Source organism: Dermochelys coriacea, chromosome 6, assembly GCF_009764565.3.
Source record: "Dermochelys coriacea isolate rDerCor1 chromosome 6, rDerCor1.pri.v4, whole genome shotgun sequence".
Lineage (NCBI taxonomy): Eukaryota > Metazoa > Chordata > Testudines > Dermochelyidae > Dermochelys > Dermochelys coriacea.
In genome coordinates, this window is record NC_050073.1 from 70,663,152 (window position 1) to 70,681,086 (window position 17,935).

The 17,935-nt window shown below is 41.5% G+C and overlaps 1 protein-coding gene across 1 annotated transcript in view; it reads right to left on the bottom strand.

The window, feature by feature from the left end:
* The window catches only part of RYR3 (ryanodine receptor 3), a 529,369-nt gene that overhangs the window by 482,732 nt on the left and 28,702 nt on the right, over positions 1–17,935 (bottom strand). Inside the window, exon 3 of the mRNA XM_043516837.1 lies at positions 15,858–15,965. Coding sequence (XP_043372772.1) covers positions 15,858–15,965 — 108 coding nt within the window. The remainder of the gene's footprint in view (positions 1–15,857; positions 15,966–17,935) is intronic.

The window sequence follows — 17,935 nt, forward strand, 5'->3', positions numbered from 1 at the left end:
AAGGCCTAATTTATTAAAAGTACAACTGAAGTCAGTTTCATGCAAACTATATGTATATTAAATGAAGAAAGGAAGAACATACCCATTCGGAGAGGTCACTAGGCTAGCAAAGTGAAAAACAAAATAATAAATGAAAATTTAGTTGTGCATATGATTTTGTTGTGGATGTGTTCAAATGTTTTGTTTGCATTTTTTAAATAGTTCAATAAACTCAAACAATATAAGCATATTGCTGACCTAATTGTTGGATCTACCATTGTCAGGCATTTTTAAATTGACCCAAATAAACAGATATATAATGTTCAAAATTAATTCTCTTCTGACACAGTTCTGATACCATCAGCAAACTGGCTAGTAAGCTGCATGCAACAGTATAAAATGAGCTGCAAGAAGCTGTAAATCATGGTAATGGTATTGCAGTAGTGTTACATCGTAACATTTGTAAGGATGAATTCAGCCAAGGAAAATGGTCAGGAAAAAAATTAGCTACCCTTGCTTTTACCATTAAAAAAAAAAGAGACACACACACACACACAACAGAACATATTAGTAAACATATTTTACTACTTTCATTTTATCAGCTTGAACAAAAACTGATTCTTTCATGCTCTTTCTTATTGTGTCACACATACTTTCTCACAAAGTCAGTAATTAATTTGATTGTGTTTGTGAATGCTATAGTAAAACAGGTCTGATAATCAATAGCCCCAGGTTTTGCTTGTTCTGATACTAGTTTTAAATATAGGTTTCAGAGTAGCAGCCGTGTTAGTCTGTATTCTCAAAAAGAAAAGGAGTACTTGTGGCACCTTAGAGACTAACAAATTTATTAGAGCATAAGCTTTCGTGAGCTACAGCTCACTTCATCGGATGCATTTGGTGGAAAAAACAGAGTAGAGATTTATATACACACACACAGAGAACATGAAACAATGGGTTTATCATACACACTGTAAGGAGAGTGATCACTTAAGATAAGCCATCACCAACAGCAGGGGGGGGAAGGAGGAAAACCTTTCATGGTGACAAGCAGGTAGGCTAATTCCAGCAGTTAACAAGAATATCAGAGGAACAGTGGGGGGTGGGGTGGGAAGGAGAAATACCATGGGGAAATAGTTTTACTTTGTGTAATGACTCATCCATTCCCAGTCTCTATTCAAGCCTAAGTTAATTGTATCCAGTTTGCAAATTAATTCCAATTCAGCAGTCTCTCGTTGGAGTCTGTTTTTGAAGCTTTTTGTTGAAGTATAGCCACTCTTAGGTCTGTGATCGAGTGACCAGAGAGATTGAAGTGTTCTCCAACTGGTTTTTGAATGTTATAATTCTTGACGTCTGATTTGTGTCCATTCATTCTTTTACGTAGAGACTGTCCAGTTTGGCCAATGTACATGGCAGAGGGGCATTGCTGGCACATGATGGCATATATCACATTGGTAGATGCACAGGTGAAGGAGCCTCTGATAGTGTGGCTGATGTGATTAGGCCCTATGATGGTATCCCCTGAATAGATATGTGGACAGAGTTGGCAACGGGCTTTGTTGCAAGGATAGGTTCCTGGGTTAGTGGTTCTGTTGTGTGGTGTGTGGTTGCTGGTGAGTATTTGCTTCAGATTGGGGGGCTGTCTGTAAGCAAGGACTGGTCTATCTTCCAAGATCTGAGAGAGCGATGGCTCGTCCTTCAGGATAGGTTGTAGATCCTTGATGATGCGTTGGAGGGGTTTTAGTTGGGGGCTGAAGGTGATGGCTAGTGGCGTTCTGTTGTTTTCTTTGTTGGGCCTGTCCTGTAGTAGGTGACTTCTGGGTACTCTTCTGGCTCTGTCAATCTGTTTCTTCACTTCAGCAGGTGGGTACTGTAGTTGTAGGAATGCATGATAGAGATCTTGTAGGTGTTTGTCTCTGTCGGAGGGGTTGGAGCAAATGCGGTTATATCGTAGCGCTTGGCTGTAGACAATGGATCGAGTGGTATGATCTGGATGAAAGCTAGAGGCATGTAGGTAGGAATAGCGGTCAGTAGGTTTCCGATATAGGGTGGTGTTTATGTGACCATCGCTTATTAGCACCGTAGTGTCCAGGAAGTGGATCTCTTGTGTGGACTGGTCCAGGCTGAGGTTGATGGTGGGATGGAAATTGTTGAAATCATGGTGGAATTCCTCAAGAGCTTCTTTTCCATGGGTCCAGATGATGAAGATGTCATCAATGTAGCGCAAGTAGAGTAGGGGCATTAGGGAACGAGAGCTGAGGAAGCGTTGTTCTAAGTCAGCCATAAAAATGTTGGCATACTGTGGGGCCATGCGGGTACCCATCGCAGTGCCGCTGATTTGAAGGTATACATTGTCACCAAATGTGAAATAGTTATGGGTCAGGACAAAGTCACAAAGTTCTGCCACCAGGTTAGCCGTGACAGTATCGGGGATACTGTTCCTGACGGCTTGTAGTCCATCTTTGTGTGGAATATTGGTGTAGAGGGCTTCTACATCCATAGTGGCTAGGATGGTGTTTTTAGGAAGATCACCAATGGACTGTAGTTTCCTCAGGAAATCGGTGGTGTCTCGAAGATAGCTGGGAGTGCTGGTAACGAAGGGCCTGAGGAGGGAGTCTACATAGCCAGACAATCCTGCTGTCAGGGTGCCAATGCCTGAGATGATGGGGCGTCCAGGATTTCCAGGTTTATGGATCTTGGGTAGCAGATAGAATACCCCAGGTCCTGGCTCCAGGGGTGTGTCTGTGCGGATTTGTTCTTGTGCTTTTTCAGGGAGTTTCTTGAGCAAATGCTGTAGTTTCTTTTGGTAACTCTCAGTGGGATCAGAGGGTAATGGCTTGTAGAAAGTGGTGTTGGAGAGCTGCCTAGTAGCCTCTTGTTCATACTCTGACCTATTCATGATGACGACAGCACCTCCTTTGTCAGCCTTTTTGATTATGATGTCAGAGTTGTTTCTGAGGCTGTGGATGGCACTGTGTTCTGCATGGCTGAGGTTATGGGGTAAGCGATGCTGCTTTTCCACAATTTCAGCTCGTGCACGTCGGCGGAAGCAGTCTATGTAGAAATCCAGGCTGCTGTTTCGACCTTCAGGAGGAGTCCACCTAGAATCCTTCTTTTTGTAGTGTTGGCAGGAAGGTCTCTGTGGGTTAATATGTTGGTCAGAGGTGTGTTGGAAATATTCCTTGAGTCTGAGACGTCGAAAATAGGATTCTAGGTCACCACAGAACTGTATCATGTTCGTGGGGGTGGAGGGGCAAAAGGAGAGGCCCCGAGATAGGACAGATTCTTCCGCTGGGCTAAGAGTATAGTTGGATAGATTAACAATATTGCTGGGTGGGTTACGGGAACCATTGTTGTGGCCCCTTGTGGCATATAGTAGTTTAGATAGCTTAGTGTCCTTTTTCTTTTGTAGAGAATCAAAGTGTGTTTTGTAAATGGCTTGTCTAGTTTTTGTAAAGTCCAGCCACGAGGAAGTTTGTGTGGAAGGTTGGTTCTTTATGAGAGTATCCAGTTTTGAGAGCTCATTCTTAATCTTTCCCTGTTTGCTGTAGAGGATGTTGATCAGGTGGTTCCGCAGTTTCCTTGAGAGTGTGTGGCACAAGCTGTCAGCATAGTCTGTGTGGTATGTAGATTGTAATGGATTTTTTACCTTCAGTCCTTTCGGTATGATGTCCATCTGTTTGCATTTGGAGAGGAAGATGATGTCTGTCTGTATCTGTGCGAGTTTTTTCATGAAGTTGACAGATTTCCACTCTATACGGCTAAATTCAGTGCCTTGCATAATCACAGGTTTCAGAGTAGCAGCCGTGTTAGTCTGTATTCTCAAAAAGAAAAGGAGTACTTGTGGCACCTTAGAGACTAACAAATTTATTAGAGCATAAGCTTTCGTGAGCTACAGCTCACTTCATCGGATGCATTTGGTGGAAAAAACAGAGTAGAGATTTATATACACACACACAGAGAACATGAAACAATGGGTTTATCATACACACTGTAAGGAGAGTGATCACTTAAGATAAGCCATCACCAACAGCAGGGGGGGGAAGGAGGAAAACCTTTCATGGTGACAAGCAGGTAGGCTAATTCCAGCAGTTAACAAGAATATCAGAGGAACAGTGGGGGGTGGGGTGGGAGGGAGAAATACCATGGGGAAATAGTTTTACTTTGTGTAATGACTCATCCATTCCCAGTCTCTATTCAAGCCTAAGTTAATTGTATCCAGTTTGCAAATTAATTCCAATTCAGCAGTCTCTCGTTGGAGTCTGTTTTTGAAGCTTTTTTGTTGAAGTATAGCCACTCTTAGGTCTGTGATCGAGTGACCAGAGAGATTGAAGTGTTCTTCAACTGGTTTTTGAATGTTATAATTCTTGACGTCTGATTTGTGTCCATTCATTCTTTTACGTAGAGACTGTCCAGTTTGGCCAATGTACATGGCAGAGGGGCATTGCTGGCACATGATGGCATATATCACATTGGTAGATGCACAGGTGAAGGAGCCTCTGATAGTGTGGCTGATGTGATTAGGCCCTATGATGGTATCCCCTGAATAGATATGTGGACAGAGTTGGCAACGGGCTTTGTTGCAAGGATAGGTTCCTGGGTTAGTGGTTCTGTTGTGTGGTGTGTGGTTGCTGGTGAGTATTTGCTTCAGATTGGGGGGCTGTCTGTAAGCAAGGACTGGTCTATCTTCCAAGATCTGAGAGAGCGATGGCTCGTCCTTCAGGATAGGTTGTAGATCCTTGATGATGCGTTGGAGGGGTTTTAGTTGGGGGCTGAAGGTGATGGCTAGTGGCGTTCTGTTGTTTTCTTTGTTGGGCCTGTCCTGTAGTAGGTGACTTCTGGGTACTCTTCTGGCTCTGTCAATCTGTTTCTTCACTTCAGCAGGTGGGTACTGTAGTTGTAGGAATGCATGATAGAGATCTTGTAGGTGTTTGTCTCTGTCGGATCTCTATCATGCATTCCTACAACTACAGTACCCACCTGCTGAAGTGAAGAAACAGATTGACAGAGCCAGAAGAGTACCCAGAAGTCACCTACTACAGGACAGGCCCAACAAAGAAAACAACAGAACGCCACTAGCCATCACCTTCAGCCCCCAACTAAAACCCCTCCAACGCATCATCAAGGATCTACAACCTATCCTGAAGGACGAGCCATCGCTCTCTCAGATCTTGGAAGATAGACCAGTCCTTGCTTACAGACAGCCCCCCAATCTGAAGCAAATACTCACCAGCAACCACACACCACACAACAGAACCACTAACCCAGGAACCTATCCTTGCAACAAAGCCCGTTGCCAACTCTGTCCACATATCTATTCAGGGGATACCATCATAGGGCCTAATCACATCAGCCACACTATCAGAGGCTCCTTCACCTGTGCATCTACCAATGTGATATATGCCATCATGTGCCAGCAATGCCCCTCTGCCATGTACATTGGCCAAACTGGACAGTCTCTACGTAAAAGAATGAATGGACACAAATCAGACGTCAAGAATTATAACATTCAAAACCAGTTGGAGAACACTTCAATCTCTCTGGTCACTCGATCACAGACCTAAGAGTGGCTATACTTCAACAAAAAAGCTTCAAAAACAGACTCCAACGAGAGACTGCTGAATTGGAATTAATTTGCAAACTGGATACAATTAACTTAGGCTTGAATAGAGACTGGGAATGGATGAGTCATTACACAAAGTAAAACTATTTCCCCATGGTATTTCTCCCTCCCACCCCACCCCCCACTGTTCCTCTGATATTCTTGTTAACTGCTGGAATTAGCCTACCTGCTTGTCACCATGAAAGGTTTTCCTCCTTCCCCCCCCTGCTGTTGGTGATGGCTTATCTTAAGTGATCACTCTCCTTACAGTGTGTATGATAAACCCATTGTTTCATGTTCTCTGTGTGTGTGTATATAAATCTCTACTCTGTTTTTTCCACCAAATGCATCCGATGAAGTGAGCTGTAGCTCACGAAAGCTTATGCTCTAATAAATTTGTTAGTCTCTAAGGTGCCACAAGTACTCCTTTTCTTTTTGAGAATACAGACTAACACGGCTGCTACTCTGAAACCTGTGATTATGCAAGGCACTGAATTTAGCCGTATAGAGTGGAAATCTGTCAACTTCATGAAAAAACTCGCACAGATACAGACAGACATCATCTTCCTCTCCAAATGCAAACAGATGGACATCATACCGAAAGGACTGAAGGTAAAAAATCCATTACAATCTACATACCACACAGACTATGCTGACAGCTTGTGCCACACACTCTCAAGGAAACTGCGGAACCACCTGATCAACATCCTCTACAGCAAACAGGGAAAGATTAAGAATGAGCTCTCAAAACTGGATACTCTCATAAAGAACCAACCTTCCACACAAACTTCCTCGTGGCTGGACTTTACAAAAACTAGACAAGCCATTTACAAAACACACTTTGATTCTCTACAAAAGAAAAAGGACACTAAGCTATCTAAACTACTATATGCCACAAGGGGCCACAACAATGGTTCCCGTAACCCACCCAGCAATATTGTTAATCTATCCAACTATACTCTTAGCCCAGCGGAAGAATCTGTCCTATCTCGGGGCCTCTCCTTTTGCCCCTCCACCCCCACGAACATGATACAGTTCTGTGGTGACCTAGAATCCTATTTTCGACGTCTCAGACTCAAGGAATATTTCCAACACACCTCTGACCAACATATTAACCCACAGAGACCTTCCTGCCAACACTACAAAAAGAAGGATTCTAGGTGGACTCCTCCTGAAGGTCGAAACAGCAGCCTGGATTTCTACATAGACTGCTTCCGCCGACGTGCACGAGCTGAAATTGTGGAAAAGCAGCATCGCTTACCCCATAACCTCAGCCATGCAGAACACAGTGCCATCCACAGCCTCAGAAACAACTCTGACATCATAATCAAAAAGGCTGACAAAGGAGGTGCTGTCGTCATCATGAATAGGTCAGAGTATGAACAAGAGGCTACTAGGCAGCTCTCCAACACCACTTTCTACAAGCCATTACCCTCTGATCCCACTGAGAGTTACCAAAAGAAACTACAGCATTTGCTCAAGAAACTCCCTGAAAAAGCACAAGAACAAATCCGCACAGACACACCCCTGGAGCCAGGACCTGGGGTATTCTATCTGCTACCCAAGATCCATAAACCTGGAAATCCTGGACGCCCCATCATCTCAGGCATTGGCACCCTGACAGCAGGATTGTCTGGCTATGTAGACTCCCTCCTCAGGCCCTTCGTTACCAGCACTCCCAGCTATCTTCGAGACACCACCGATTTCCTGAGGAAACTACAGTCCATTGGTGATCTTCCTAAAAACACCATCCTAGCCACTATGGATGTAGAAGCCCTCTACACCAATATTCCACACAAAGATGGACTACAAGCCGTCAGGAACAGTATCCCCGATACTGTCACGGCTAACCTGGTGGCAGAACTTTGTGACTTTGTCCTGACCCATAACTATTTCACATTTGGTGACAATGTATACCTTCAAATCAGCGGCACTGCGATGGGTACCCGCATGGCCCCACAGTATGCCAACATTTTTATGGCTGACTTAGAACAACGCTTCCTCAGCTCTCGTTCCCTAATGCCCCTACTCTACTTGCGCTACATTGATGACATCTTCATCATCTGGACCCATGGAAAAGAAGCTCTTGAGGAATTCCACCATGATTTCAACAATTTCCATCCCACCATCAACCTCAGCCTGGACCAGTCCACACAAGAGATCCACTTCCTGGACACTACGGTGCTAATAAACGATGGTCACATAAACACCACCCTATATCGGAAACCTACTGACCGCTATTCCTACCTACATGCCTCTAGCTTTCATCCAGATCATACCACTCGATCCATTGTCTACAGCCAAGCGCTACGATATAACCGCATTTGCTCCAACCCCTCCGACAGAGACAAACACCTACAAGATCTCTATCATGCATTCCTACAACTACAGTACCCACCTGCTGAAGTGAAGAAACAGATTGACAGAGCCAGAAGAGTACCCAGAAGTCACCTACTACAGGACAGGCCCAACAAAGAAAACAACAGAACGCCACTAGCCATCACCTTCAGCCCCCAACTAAAACCCCTCCAACGCATCATCAAGGATCTACAACCTATCCTGAAGGACGAGCCATCGCTCTCTCAGATCTTGGAAGATAGACCAGTCCTTGCTTACAGACAGCCCCCCAATCTGAAGCAAATACTCACCAGCAACCACACACCACACAACAGAACCACTAACCCAGGAACCTATCCTTGCAACAAAGCCCGTTGCCAACTCTGTCCACATATCTATTCAGGGGATACCATCATAGGGCCTAATCACATCAGCCACACTATCAGAGGCTCCTTCACCTGTGCATCTACCAATGTGATATATGCCATCATGTGCCAGCAATGCCCCTCTGCCATGTACATTGGCCAAACTGGACAGTCTCTACGTAAAAGAATGAATGGACACAAATCAGACGTCAAGAATTATAACGTTCAAAAACCAGTTGGAGAACACTTCAATCTCTCTGGTCACTCGATCACAGACCTAAGAGTGGCTATACTTCAACAAAAAAGCTTCAAAAACAGACTCCAACGAGAGACTGCTGAATTGGAATTAATTTGCAAACTGGATACAATTAACTTAGGCTTGAATAGAGACTGGGAATGGATGAGTCATTACACAAAGTAAAACTATTTCCCCATGGTATTTCTCCCTCCCACCCCACCCCCCACTGTTCCTCTGATATTCTTGTTAACTGCTGGAATTAGCCTACCTGCTTGTCACCATGAAAGGTTTTCCTCCTTCCCCCCCCTGCTGTTGGTGATGGCTTATCTTAAGTGATCACTCTCCTTACAGTGTGTATGATAAACCCATTGTTTCATGTTCTCTGTGTGTGTGTATATAAATCTCTACTCTGTTTTTTCCACCAAATGCATCCGATGAAGTGAGCTGTAGCTCACGAAAGCTTATGCTCTAATAAATTTGTTAGTCTCTAAGGTGCCACAAGTACTCCTTTAGTTTTAAATATAAACTTTTGAGTACTAATCAAAAACTGTATTTTAAATTCACATTATTTTTGTTGTTGCAAACATTCCTTGCCCTCACACAAGCGCACACATAAATACTACATTGTATAAGATTATAGTTAGAGTACACACAATATTCCTTATCCCAACCCTTAAAAGCAAGGAAAAGTTAAACCATCTAACAGTGCACACCTTCTACTCCTCCATCCAGAGAGAGACATCTCACAGCTAGTTCAATCACCATAAACCATAGACAGTGTACTACAACCTTACATCTGCCTAAGGAGAGAAGTCAGCCTTCTTGCAACTCCTCCAAACTCATCACCACAAACAGATAAGTCTGCCCCATCTCTCCACCCCTTCTGCAGAATTCCAGAATATCATACTCATTCAAGTCTGGGAAAGGGATTCATGGTAGGCTGACATCCTTATTGCACCAGAGATAAGATGATGTTGCATTGTTTGTTTTGGTCATTGGTGATAAGGTGATGTAGGCTAGTGGTAAGGTGTCAGTCCATGGCTGGAAGAGTAAAGGATATTAGGTGGCTTAACTTTTCATTTCCTTGCCTTTGAGGTTGCTGTCCAGTATGTAATGTGTGCAGGAACCTTAACCAATATAAAATGTGTATGAATTACCCAGGGTTTTTAGCTTGAGAAAGGATCTCCAACCAAGAGTTTCTTGCACAAAGAACAGCATATCCTTTAATGTGCCCAGTAGACATAGGGGCTATACTTCTGAGTCAGCTGGTCACTTTCATGAAAACCCTTTGGCAAGAGCCACAGCTAACAAATGAATAGATAATTTTGCATTGCTAGCCAGTGAATACAACACTTGGATCATATTTTACAGATTTTCTCTATAACCATAAAGGCTAGAAACAATTTTTTTAAAGCAATATTTAGCTTTTGGAGTATCCATTTGATGTTATAAAAATTGGTAGTAAACAATGTGACAGAAAAAGAAACAGTTATGATGAATATCAACAAATGAAAACTTAGCACAATAATAATTTTTAAAAGTTGGATTACCCTGCAGATGCTGAAAAAAAAATTCTACAAGTGACAACTCAGTAATTAATTTTCTAGCAGAGCCCAAAAAATCATAAGGCTCAAAAAGTAAACTTTCATAAAGGGCTGATTTCTAATTAATTGTAAGTGAAACTGGTTTAATCATACTTGACTCTAAAGGATAGTTTACACCAGCTAAGGGAGCTATCATAGCTCCACTAATTACAATGGAACTATGACAATTTGTTCCAGCTTAGGATCTACCCCATAGATTGTGTATTATCATTTAGGGAAGGATACACTATATTCTTCATACAAAACAGTGAATTAATCACTGCTTTACGTAGAAAGCTGAACTCCAACTTAAGTATGGGGCTCTGATGATTAGATAGAGAGACGAATATACACACAAAATGTCTTGTACATATACACACAAATCCTGATTCAGATACATTGCATAAAAATATCTCCAGACACATACATTTGGGTCTCCTTTTTACCATAATAAAATCCTTCCCATTATAGGTTTGATGCATAAAGAGGTCTGTCCACTTTCTATAACTTGATAACTCCACCAGTACATTGAAAAGAAGCCTACAAAAATCTCAGCACATCAGTATATTTCCTCCTCAAATTTTACAAAATCAATCCAGTCAGCTCCCTTTATAGAATCTTTGTAAAATTTTTAGGCTATAACATTCATTTTATTTAAAAGATGTTTTCTTTGCAGGTAAAAAAAAATATAGGGATGGCCAGAAAACAATTCCATTTCGAAAAACATTTCCAATGTTGTTTTTGTTTTGGATTGGAAAGAAAATGAGATTTTTGAAACTGAGTGAGAGAATAAAAAAGAGAGACACTGTCTGTATTTTGGTAGTTAGGATCCTGGCTTGAGAGACCCAGGTTCAGCTCCTGATTTGGAATATTCTGGGGTGAAAAACTCTGCTCTGAGTCTACACTACTGTAAATTATTAAACTAACTGAAAACAATTAAGTTACTTTTTTTCTTCCTCTAAGCACTGCACAGTTGAATTTGTGGTACTAAAGCAGCTTATTTTTACAGGTGGAAAGATATCCAAAATAGTCCCAATATAAAAAGTTAAAATCTCTAAAACCCTTCTAAAATAGTATTTCTGTCAAATATGTGATGCAGGTACAATATATGTTGGCTTATTATGGTGCAAATTCTTTATTGGCACTCCTTTTGGTTGACTTGAAGAGCATATTCACATCTTCATAAGTAATGAATTCAGTCATGTGATGAGCCACAACACTTCATACCACATCATCATATATATTCTATATGTATGTGTGTATATCAGAGGTGGGCAAACTACAGCGCGGGACCGTCCTGCCCGGCCTCTGAGCTCCCAGCTGGGGAGATTAGCCCCCAGCCCCTCCCCCAATGCCCTCCTGCCTTGCAGCCACGCGGGCAGCATGGCATGCACCCTCCCACCTCCCAGGCTATCCAATAAGCCTGTCCTGCAGCTCTGAGTGGCATGGTAAGGTGGCGGGAGGAGCGGGGGATTGGATAAGGGGCAAGAGGTCCTGGGGGGGAGTCAGGGGGCGGCTGGATGGGGCAGAGGTTCGGGGGGGTGGCATCAGGAGGTGGGGGGTTGGATAGGGGTGGGGTCCTGAGGGGTCGGGGGGGTCCGGGGGGGGCGACAGGGAGCAGTGGGGGTTGGATAGAGGGTAGGTTCCTGGGGGGGCAGTTAGGGACTGGAGTCCCAGGAGGGGGCAGTCAAGGGACAAGGAGTGGGGCAGGGGGGTTGGATGGGTCGGGGAGCCTGTCAGGGGGCGGGGGTGTGGATAGGGGTTGGGGCAGTCAGGGGACAGGGAGCGGGGGGGGCGTTGGATAGGGATGGGGGTCTCAAGAGGGGGCAGTCAGGGGACATGGAGCGGGGGGGGGGTTGTATGGATCGGAGGTTCTAAGGGGGGCAGTCAGGGGGCGGGAAGTGGGAGGGGGCGGATAAGGGGCAGGGGCCAGGCTGTTTGCAGAGGCACAGCCTTCCCTACCTGGCCCTCCATACCATTTCGCAACCCCGATGTGGCCCTAGGGCCAAAAAGTTTGCCCACCCCAGTGTATATACATAATTTATGTCTTTAAACACACACACACACACACACACACACACACACACACACACCATATACACATATGAACTGCAGCATTTTGTGCTAATAGAATAGTATGAAAAATAATGTGCTTACATATATTACTGGTTCTGCAAGCCCTCTGTATATACATGTCCCAGTAAAGTTACTGTGAGTTCCACACATAAAGGACTGCATGAATAGGCTTGTAGAGTGGATACTGACTTTTTTAAAATTATTATTATTTTTATTATTATTATTATGACCAACTGTTGACCAAGACATTGGGATCATAGATTGTATTTAAAAATTGCTTATTTTTTTTAATAAAAGAACAGGAATATCTTTAGCACCTGCAAAGAGAAACAATTGGTAAGAACGTGAATTTGAGGGTCTAAAAGTTTGACAGTCTGTTCAAATTGCAGGAATGCAAAAATTCACCAGTTTTAAATTTTTGTTTGTTTGTGTTTGTGGCCCAAACAAGGGTCACAAGGGCCAGTGCTAAATTAAGTACCTGTTAAGTTGCACCAAAGTGGTAGAACACAGGCCTTGTGCTGACCCGCTGCAAAGGAGCAAGTTTCAGAAACATCTGCAGAAACTGAATAACTTTTTAAAACATGTTAACTTTTTCTTTGAAACCATATAAAACTTTAATTGTTTGGGGTATATATCAACTGTACCTATTTGCTCTGGAATGAAAATCTTACACAAGGTCTATACTCAAAAATAAATCTTTATAAATAAAATAATATTGTTGGCTATTTCTTCTATATCTCTGATGCTTCTGATCTATTTTGGGTTTGGGTGTTCATTTTTTTCCTTTTGCATTGCTTGCAGATGAAAAATTCCTAGTTATCTAAAACTTTATTTTGTTGATGTACAATGTTGTTAATGTGACATTTTGGGGCAGCTGTTTTAAATTTCCAACCAACCCAATTATTAATTTTGAACCATGGCTATGGCACTTTAATGTGAAAATTTTAATGTATGCGAATCTGCTGAAACATTGCAGTGACTTCATAGATTGCAAACTTAATAAAATGATCTAAAAATGTATTTAAGGTCACACACACACTGAAAGAAAGACAAAGACTCCATTGAGTTAGTGAGCACTGGGACGGGTCCTTATGCAACAGACTACAGTGGCTCTGTTACTCACACAGTGCTTGGAAACATTTATCCTATTTGAAAAGAGAATATAGCCGTTTGACTATAGATGGGAAACTTCAGTTCACAATTACATTATAGCTAATCATATCTAGAGTTACACATTCATTTTATTGGGAGAAATAAGAATCATTGTAATATAATCAATATTTATGTAGTACTTTGATGCATCCAGTTTACAAGCAGATAAAATCTAAATCTGTTTTCAAATGGTCAATTGTTGCAGGACAGTGAACAGATCACAGTATAAAAGCCAATTTATAACTCAAAAGAGAAAATGACATTTCTAATTTTTTATTCTTAGCTATTACCATCTTTAGTATAAAAATACACATTTTTGAAAATGTGTACATTCAAATTTCCAAGTAAAATGTGGAAACATTCAAAGGAACAATTATCCTCTATTGAGTCAAACACCCATTCTCTCTACCGCCCAAAGGTCAGGCTATCTTATTATGTAACATACAAACCCCACCTTCCCGCATCAACCTCCTTTATTTTCCAGGATTATCCTAAGAAAAAGAAAAAGAAAGCACTACAAGTATATTTAAACTGTATTAAGTCTATAAAAGCATGGAAAACTGAGTCAAAGGAGGTTTTCAATTTGAAGTAAATTTGGAATAATTCAGCATTTGTACAAAAAGGATATTACCCCAAATTAATTTTAATTACCATACACATATGGTGCATTCCTTGGGTTAATCTGAAAAACAAAATTTTCTCCCTCCAAGGTCCACTTTTCCTTCTGCCTGATTTGGCAGTGAAATCAAAATTATATGTGTAAGCCCCAGTGCTATGAAGCTTTCAGAAAACAGGAGTCTTCAGGTTTCCCCACAACAGAAAAGGGGAAAATTGAATGGTCATCTGGTTGTATGCAGGTGAATTTGATACATATAAAGTTCTTGCCATGTAGTTACACAAAGTGTAACAGAGCGGTATCATTCTGAGTTTCTTGGTTGTTCTCAGATGGGGTTCTTAAGCCCAAAGCAATTAAATTGAGAGTGGAGATTTAGTCTTCCTTTGCTCTGGGCTCCCAGTCCAGGGAGAGAGGTTTAAATCTAGACTGGGAAACTAATTCAAGCATCTCATCACAGCAGACATCGGCAGCCTGGTGATGGTCTGGCTGGCAGCAGGGCCTGTAGTCTACATCAACAAAGCAAAGCAGTCGAAAGCTAACCTCAGTGGCCCAAAGAAGTCCACAGCAGATAATACTCAGTACAAGCCAAGAGGAGCCCTTTTGCTTGTTTGACTACTACCAGGTTAAGAATTTTGTGGCCCCCAATATGGCAGCCCATCATACAGATTCTGCTGCAACACATGCACATTTTACAATTTCTATTTAATTCCTTAGTATTGATTAATGAAATATTTGTCCTTTCTCCCAATAAATTAAGAAGAATGTATGTTACCAGGTAGCCACGATTCTATGTGCTTGATGAAAGGGGAAGAACACAAGAAAGGGTGTTCCGTTTCAGGCCAGTTTTTACTCTCACCATCACATCTATTGCCCAAAAAATGATTACGATGCCACAAATTCAGTATTATCACTTCACTTCCATATCACAAAAGGAAAAAAAGATAGACTGTGAAAGAGCAAACCACAATTTTTAAACTCAAATAGCTTTTTCAGTAGTAAATAGGGCAAGAGAATACATTTCTGAAGTACATTTATTAGTTTGACATCTGGAAGTTCCTGCAGCATGAAAATCCTCTTTAGCTCATTCTTGTGTCTTGGTATTACAGTGGTCTAACGCTCCACCAATGATGCAACATGTAAGCACAACAGAAAGAACTTGCAGCTTTTATTTTTCAAATCTCTTTCATGTGTGCATTTACACCAGACTATCAATATTGCTTAAATATAATTTTGTGTTTTAATACATTTAGAGATGCAGAAACTATACAAATAATCTGTAATGAAACATTTCCACAGGAGAAGTCATGCTCCCTCACCATAACTAAAACAAACTCACTAAGAAACAAATCTTTAGTTATAGAAGTACAACTATAAAAAGTATATTAATGTTTGAAGTCCAGAATAAATTATGTCATTTTACCTGGTTGATAAATGAATTTAAGAAGCTAACAGTTAACTTTAAAGATTATACTCTCTTATTCTGACTTGTGACCGCTGATAGGTTTATAGTACTACCATGTTCATGACCTAAATTTCAAAGCAACCTTATGAAACTCATACTCCTTTGGCTGGCAGAAGCTAGGCTCATCCCAGTGGTGCACTTTTGCATTGTTCAGCAGCCAATTCTGAACTAGCAGTACAGTAACTGACCTTTGTAGAGTATGGTTGTGTTTTCTTTAATCTGCTAAGTACATTAAATGCAACTAGCGTCTCAATATGAAAATGTGTCTGCATCATAAAGTTGATGGATCAATGGCAATCCTAAATAAAAGGATTATTGAAGCACCTGCTACCCCATTCTGAGGCACCCTCTGTTCTAAAGGTTCTTAATCGGGATTAAAAAAATGAGAAACAGTTCAAAGTTGGATGCCTGGCATCCTTTTTGATGCCAAAATAAAAATAATTTACTTACCCCTTCACTGGCATTTTCCCCTGTGTTGGCCAGCATTTCCTGTAGGGCTCTGACAGAAAGAGACTGCTCCAGCACAAAATTACAGATGCAAAGATCTGGAGGCACATACTGCAAAAACAAGAACAAGACAAAGGACAAGAATGACATAGCTGGTGAGTTCAAGCAAATGTAAAGCACATATGCACATACATACACACAAAATAAAAAAAACCATACATTTTAAGGTGAAAGTACGTTTGTTTTCTAAGAACACAAGTTTTTGTATAAAAAATTTTATTCCCACCTTCAGAAGATTTTCTCGCTGCAATTAATTGTCCTTTTTTATTTAAAGCACTGTACTACTGTTAAAATAAAGGGTCATCAGGCCCAAAAGCAGAAGAGTGTTTCTTCAGGCTACTTTTTTCCTCAGTTATTAAAATATTTTGTCATGAAAAATCAATAGGAAACTATAAGGAAAGATCTGCAATCATAATTTGATATCCCAGCCCTTGAATGTATTTCACATTATAAGAAAAACCTGAACTGTAGCATCGAAAGGTCTATAGTTATGGAATTATAATTCTTACATTCAATACAAAAGAGTGGAAATATTTTCAATCCACTAGTTCTACAACAGGAAAGAGCAGTTATTTACTCTACAGTAACAGTAGGTGTTCAATATGTGTTTTCCACATGTGCACCAACAGTGGAAAACATGTCCCATACACTCATTATAGGAATGTTTTGGTCAGCAGTGTCCTTAGGGGGCCATACCTGTGCTCTGAATGTCTTCACACCTGCCTACCCAAGGGCATAAAGCGTGGAGGAAGGTCATGGAGTACATATGGACAATACATCTCAAAGAACCACAGTTATTGTAAGGTAAGTAACCATTCTTTCTTTGATTGCCCAGATGTATTCCATTCTTGGTGACTTTCAAGCAGTGACCTAATGTGTTGAAAGTAGGTGCTCAAAGTCTGCCCAGTAATTGTAAGACAGTTCTGCCAAAATGGGTACAAGACCTAGATGCCTCTACAAGGGAATAGTGTCTTATAAAATTATGTACTGATCCCCAGGTAGTGTCCCTACAAGTTGCAGAGTCAGGCACACTTCTCAAAGAAGCCAGAATTTTCCATTCACCCCAACCACCATGTTCTGGGTCTCTGTAATCTCTGCGGAATGTCTGAGTGGGACTGAATAAAGATCCAGTGGATCACACAACACCTCTGCAAAAAGGAAAAAAAAGGGGGGGGACGGGATAAACAAGCAAGTCTCTATCCAGAACATCCAAAAAAACTGCACAGAGTACCAACGAAACTGGCAGAGGCCTGAAAACACAGACTGTCCAGAGAGAACTACTATGGTGAGTCCAGGCTGCAACAGGGAGTGTGGCTAGAAAAGTAATGAGCACTGAAACTTAGGCTAGGGCCCACAGCAACACAACACCAAAATTATCCTAATCTCACACTAGTGACAGCCAAGAACAAAGTATTTGTTCAAAGAACAAAAATTTTGAGTAGGAACCCACTGTAGAAGCCATACACATGGGGAGGAAAATATCTAGAATGCATAGAAACAATACCCAACCAGATCAGTAAAAGCATAAAGGATTCCAGAGATGGCTATGCTAACACTGAGTAAAGAACAAGAATACAACAGAGCATGAAAGCATTTCCATGGTATGCCAAACCACCAACACTTCAAGACTCAAAAATGAATTGAAAGGCACAGGAAAGTCCAAGTTTGATGTGAAAGGAAAATGTTAGCCACTCTAAAACTCTGAGAAGACTACATCCCAAGATGTCTATGCTATAGGTAGCCTATACACTGCTCTACTTGACTTTCCAGCAATCACAGCTATAAGCATAGTTATAAGGATAGAACCAGTCATCATGAACCTAGAACCTGAGATTCCAAAGAGGTCCCAAAAATGTTCCAAGGACTGAAGAAATAGAGGAAGAATACCACATTAAACTTACACCAAATGCAAAGCCATTTGCTCTGTCATAAATATAAAGGGAAGGGTAAACACCTTTAAATCCCTCCTGGCCAGAGGAAAAATCCTTTTACCTGTAAAGGGTTAAGAAGCTAAGACAACC